This window comes from Cupressus sempervirens, chromosome 3 (genome assembly GCF_028749045.1).
Source record: "Cupressus sempervirens isolate cs-2001-9-10 chromosome 3, ASM2874904v1, whole genome shotgun sequence".
NCBI lineage: Eukaryota > Viridiplantae > Streptophyta > Pinopsida > Cupressales > Cupressaceae > Cupressus > Cupressus sempervirens.
In genome coordinates this window covers 881,302,614-881,308,025 of record NC_143120.1, presented here as the reverse complement: position 1 = coordinate 881,308,025, position 5,412 = coordinate 881,302,614, and the positions used below count along the sequence as shown (strand labels likewise).

The window sequence follows — 5,412 nt, the reverse complement described above, 5'->3', positions numbered from 1 at the left end:
GCCCCACCATTTCACCAAAGGGACAAGCCCACATTTTAAAATTTGTTGAATACAAGATGTATACACATTTTGTAAAAATCTTCACTCAAGAAACAAATCCTAAATCAAGTAGAGTTCCATCAAGTTATCTCAAAACCCTTGTAAAGGTGTAGCCCCTACCCAAGAATCCCAAGTTCTCCCTCCATAACTCTCGAATCACAACCTTGCCATATTGAACTCTACACAAAACCCCTTACTTGCCTCTACAAATCAAACTTCACAATACATGTACCTTCAAGAATGTCAGCATTGGAAGGAATAAACAAAAATCCAGAAGGTCTAAAATGCTTCTCAAACAAAATATCATCTGAGTGAGAAGTTAACTTGAGATGATTAAATCCTCCATTGTATTGTGCCTCCGACCTCCAATGAATGAAGGTTTATAATACTTCTCTAGGGTCACTTAAAAAATCATAGCTAATGGCTTCATCATTTGATGAGTCCTCATTTTCAACATAGGTAATATTACCTTCATCTTTCATGTTACCATTAAGAACATCTCTAGCACGGATTTTGCAAGACCAAAATATGACCCTTTCATAACACATGATTTCCTCATTTCTTGTGTTTAAAATCTTGTTATGTGTTTGAGCATGTAAAACAATTTTTTACTTGAGAAACACCTTATGAATCATTTGTATTTAATATCTTGTTTCTTTTGCTAAAAGTGTTGAAATCGTATATTCTAACTTATGAGAAGTAATTTGGCTGAGTGTAAAAGCAACATTAATATACCTCAAATTACTTATGTGATTTGTCATCACAATTTAACTTCCATTTTAAATCTGAATAGTCAAAGCAGTTAAAGAAATGTTTTTGTGCAAGTCTATGTAGAATCAGTTGGTGGACATTCTTTTCTAGCGACTATTCCCCATAAATTTTTATTCATCAATTGCAAAAAAAAATTCAGTTTCCAAGTATTAAAATTAAAACCACAATATTTGTATATGTGTTAACCACAATCTCCATAGCAAAATATCCTTTTATTTCTTTTGATTAGTCCACTAAAAATTTAATTGTTGTTACTAAACACCAATTTCTTTATGGAGATGTAAACAAAAGAAGAGTTATAATCAATTTATATACACAAAGATTTCTTCATTAGTTGCAGCCCTAAAGGAGACTGAGACCACTCTGTTCAGATATTCTTTTATTTTAGTGTATCCGATATTAAATTTGATAGGTATTTATAATGTTTGTTCCCCTGATAGAAATCAGTTAAACAATTTAAACATGCACAAACTACTTTGTAACTGTCTAACCTAATCAATATAATAAATTTATTAACAATGTAATACATATACGAACACTTCTAAATTTCATAGAAATTGTTTCTCAACATTCTTACCAACTGAAATGAGAAATCACTTCAACACAATACAACTACTAACACTTCTAAGTTTCATAGAAATTGTTTCTCAACATTCTTACTAACTGAAATGAGAAATCACTTCAACACAATACAAAAGGAAACAAGTATTAATTTTTTTCCTAAAAAATTGAAAAAAAAGAAGCTAAAGCCAAATGAAAGCGAAAAAAGCTCCTGCTCAAGACCAGTGCAAGGATTAAGAAAATATTTTATAAAATGAGACGAGGCATTCCATAATCAGCATCTGCAGATGATACAGAGTAAACTCTTTTATGACAGCCATGGAATTCCCACCCCTTACTGGATGTACAATGAGCATAGATAGGAGACTTTTCACTCACTGGTCTCCCCATTGAGATTTTTTTGGACAATTTGTACTCCCTCATAGTGTTGGTACATTCTCCTGATCAGCGACAACCCTAATACTACCACCTGAAATTTTGAGTTTCGTTTAGTTACTGTTCACATACTAGTTACTTTTCACATACACTCAATGCCATGCAAATTTTGTAATAAAACCCAACTAGCATTTAGGAACGAACATATCACTTTGAATAAGGGCAACTTTCGCTTTTGGGATCAGAAGTGTTTTTGTTTGTGCTGGTGTTTGCAGCATTCTTAACCTTTACAGCAGCTGAAATAGTTTTGCAAAACAAAGAGAGAATTAGAGACAGCTAAATTTATTATCATAATCAAAACAAACATTATCATAGAAATGAAAGGAACTGTATAAAAAATAAAATATAAACATTTTTGGTTTCTTACCATGAATGTTCATGTCCCTTTTGTGAAACTCCAATACCTTTGGAGAGACGACTAACAAGGTTCAGTGGTGACATTTTGAATTGCATTTCCACAACTTTGATTTTCTGTTAATCATTTACCGTCTAAATTTAAAAAGAAAACATTAGTAATAATGAACGGTAACAATGACTTTCATTTTAGTGGCCAATTGAAAATCTTAAATTTTGAAAGGCGAGAGAATACAAAAAATACTGCTAACAAATTACAACAAATTTTCTATTCTACACAATGCTCAAATGAAAAGGTCAATGTGCACCTCAAATCATCAGGGTGATCCAAAAAAGAAGAGACACATCCTACTTCCTCTGAATCCATTCCAAAATCTATAAGGAAATCTGACATAAATTTATCAAATTCGACATCAATAATAGGAATGCCAGCAAAATCCAATTCACTGTAAGTAACAAAGGCATGACCAGTGGGTGAGAGTCCTAAAATTCATAATGGAAAAAGTTCCAAGCAAAACCTAATAGGCTTATAAATACCTGCATTTAATGATTGAGATGTTTGACTCGACTCATTTGATTGCTTCAGAGCTGATTTGATCGCATGCAATTTAGTTTGACTCCCCTCAAGTTGAGTTTCAAGCTCTGCAATGCGATCTTGAAGCCTTGATATTATAACCTCGTGTAACCGTCTTTCCAAATCCCTTGGTGAAACACAGAAGTTTTCTGTATTAAATTCTTCATCTCTTGAAGAATTATTATCTTCCTCTGATTCCGCATTACACGTAAACCCATCCTCTCTCAGTTGTCCACAGACAACATCAGCACTGCAATCTGAGTCAATCTGCAAGACCGTTGAAATTCTCATGGTTATGCTGCGTGATCATATAACACCAATGGAAGATCTTAAACATGATACTGAAAAAACTTGAAACTGCTTTATAGATATGTTAATAAAACTTTAATACAATAGATAACACTCATAACCAATCAGCACTTGAGTCAATGTATGTAAAAGGGTACAAGGCATCTTCTAGTTTATCGTCTATCTAGTTATGCTGAACGTATCCTCTAGGCTCTAGCTATACAGGTATATTGTGACTGAAGGTATCATTTCATTTTGCTTGTCATCAATTCGAAACATTAGCATGTTGTGAGTCTTATACTTTGGCAATGCATGTCAAGCCATTACCCTCGTGATAACTTTTAAAAACTCATACACATCCAAGTGCCAAGTAAACGAATGCATTGTGCTGCAGAGATAAGATGACCAGAATCAAAGTGACTCCTATCAAAACAATTCAAACAGAGAAGTTGTGCTGTGTGCACAAATTCAACATGGGCAGCATGGCTTTAATATCTATCCGAAACAGAAAAAAAAAGAGAGCAGTTGAGTTTCTAATAGCTAACCTCATTGATTCTAAGAAATTTTCTCTGGTGGCTAAGAGAATGCAAGTTGAATCCAAGTTTCTCCAACTCGGCTTCAAGCTCTGCTTCAACACTGGTCACGTTCTCCATTTTTTTGTCGGGGGTTTTACCTGGAGTTTTCTCAATCACACACGCCTCAGTAGACAATGCATCAAGACAAGCAACAGTCTGTTGCCAAGTTTCTAAACCATTAAGAGCTTCATCAGATACGTCTTTCACGGTGCATGAAGCTTGCATTTCTAGTTCTCCCTCCAGTTCCTCAACCCTTTCTTCTTTTTGTTTTATCAAACATGTAAGCATCTCCATTTCACTCTTGCTTGACATGATTGTGGACATTATGCCAATGCCAACTCCAAAACAAACCAAACGATAGCCTACACATGCATCTGTGAAATATAAATATTGTAAATAAAACAACCTTAATAAAGGAAACAATTCTGAAGCTAAAAGAGGAATTACAATTAATCATACCTGCATTCCTTGAACTTTGGCTGCATTCTATTGGCGAAGGAAGTTCAGTTACGGGTACAGACCCATGCCCATCACTGTTTATGTCATTGTGAGAAGGCAGTAGACAATTTGTAACAGGAAATGAAAGCAGCAGAGGAGAAATCTCTGCTCCCATGATTTTACTCCCATCATTAACAAGAAGAGGCCCTTGCCTTTGCCTTCCGCACGAGATGCAACTACTACTGTCAATTTCATAACTATAGAGACAGCTTTCGAGGGAAGACATAGGCTTGCTAATAGCCGACCTTAAAACCCTTGCTCTTCCCCTAAACGCAGAGGGTCCTCTTTTCGAAGACACACATCTTCTCCCAAACCCAAATTCGCCGACATTGCAATCTACAAGATCCTCAAAATGACTTTGATGGAGAATCTCTTGCTGCCTTATGCTTTCATCCGATCGATCTTTGTCATTTGCCGGACCAGGGTTGCTGTTGACGAGGGCAGATTCATTTTCCATGACTTGCGATTTAGGGCAAACCATGTTCCAACAATTCGCTAAAAGCCCACAACCAGCAGCCGCTAAATCCATCCACATTTCCATCAATTTCAGGCCTGCAATTACCAATGCAGAGAATTTCTTCCTCTCCATGGCCACCGATACAACCCTATATATTTCCCCTTCTCCTCTGGCATCATAACTCATTCTCGGACATTTCCAGCAACGTGGTTGCTGCACCAGCGCTCTCAGACCCCGTTGATTTCTCACGCCGCGATCTCCGCCGTTGCCTCCAACGTTTCAATTTTTAATGAGGTGATCCAGTTTGATGAATACCAAATCCCTCCGTTGTTACAGGCGATAGAACTCGGTATAATTCCCAATTGGGGATATGGGCTTCCCGGCAGGACACATGTGGAGTAATCGATGTATCTGCTTGTGAAAAGAAGGAATGAGGGAGCGTAAGAGCTCATGTCCTGGCGCAGCACTTCCTTATGACTGGTTGCGCCCAGGAATTGGGAGAGATTGTGATCAGCCACCGAAAGTGATATTAACGTTCCAGCAAATTTTGTCAGTGCGGGATCCCACAAATCAAAATAGAACGCCATTGCAGTATTGGAACTTCAACCACTGGAAATGTGCAGTGTAATGGCTTCATGCAATAAAATATAAGGTTTTGATCAATGCTTACAATGTACAATTTTTCAATATCCACCCCACAATGACAGTTGTGGGAAAAAGAATTCAGTCAAGGTGGTTGCTGCAACAACCAAGAATAAATGTGAAAACTATATTTACCTTTGGTAGAAACCACTCATTGCTTCATCTCAAACCATTTAAACTATTCTCATGGAGATGAGAGCATGAAATAATACAAAGCC

At 36.5% G+C, this 5,412-nt stretch overlaps 1 protein-coding gene across 6 annotated transcripts; it reads right to left on the bottom strand.

Annotated features, from left to right (window-relative positions):
• Positions 1-1,600: 1,600 nt before the first annotated feature.
• Positions 1,601-4,750, bottom strand: LOC149569609 (uncharacterized). 6 transcript variants are annotated; one of them, XM_089822297.1, is made up of 6 exons: positions 4,057-4,750; positions 3,568-3,971; positions 2,698-3,001; positions 2,469-2,547; positions 2,174-2,295; positions 1,601-2,042 (listed from the first exon to the last, which is right to left on the bottom strand). In XM_089822297.1, the coding sequence occupies exons 1-5, from the start codon at positions 4,736-4,738 to the stop codon at positions 2,289-2,291; spliced, it is 1,476 nt and encodes a 491-aa protein (XP_089678423.1). In that variant the 5' UTR covers positions 4,739-4,750; the 3' UTR covers positions 1,601-2,042; positions 2,174-2,288. The 6 variants fall into 6 exon arrangements, with proteins under 6 accessions (XP_089678423.1, XP_089678420.1, XP_089678426.1 ...); XM_089822294.1 differs by having other exon boundaries at positions 2,174-2,277; XM_089822300.1 differs by having other exon boundaries at positions 2,469-2,535.
• Positions 4,751-5,412: the final 662 nt, after the last annotated feature.

Bases quoted from the DNA above. Each gene is read 5' to 3' on its own strand.
- LOC149569609 (XM_089822294.1), bottom strand. From the start codon at position 4,738: ATGAGTTATGATGCCAGAGGAGAAGGGGAAATATATAGGGTTGTATCG. The intron at 3,972-4,056 runs GTATGATTAATT...TATATTTCACAG, and splicing joins CCAAAGTTCAAGGAATGCAG to ATGCATGTGTAGGCTATCGT. The intron at 3,002-3,567 runs GTTAGCTATTAG...ACGGTCTTGCAG, and splicing joins AATTTCTTAGAATCAATGAG to ATTGACTCAGATTGCAGTGC.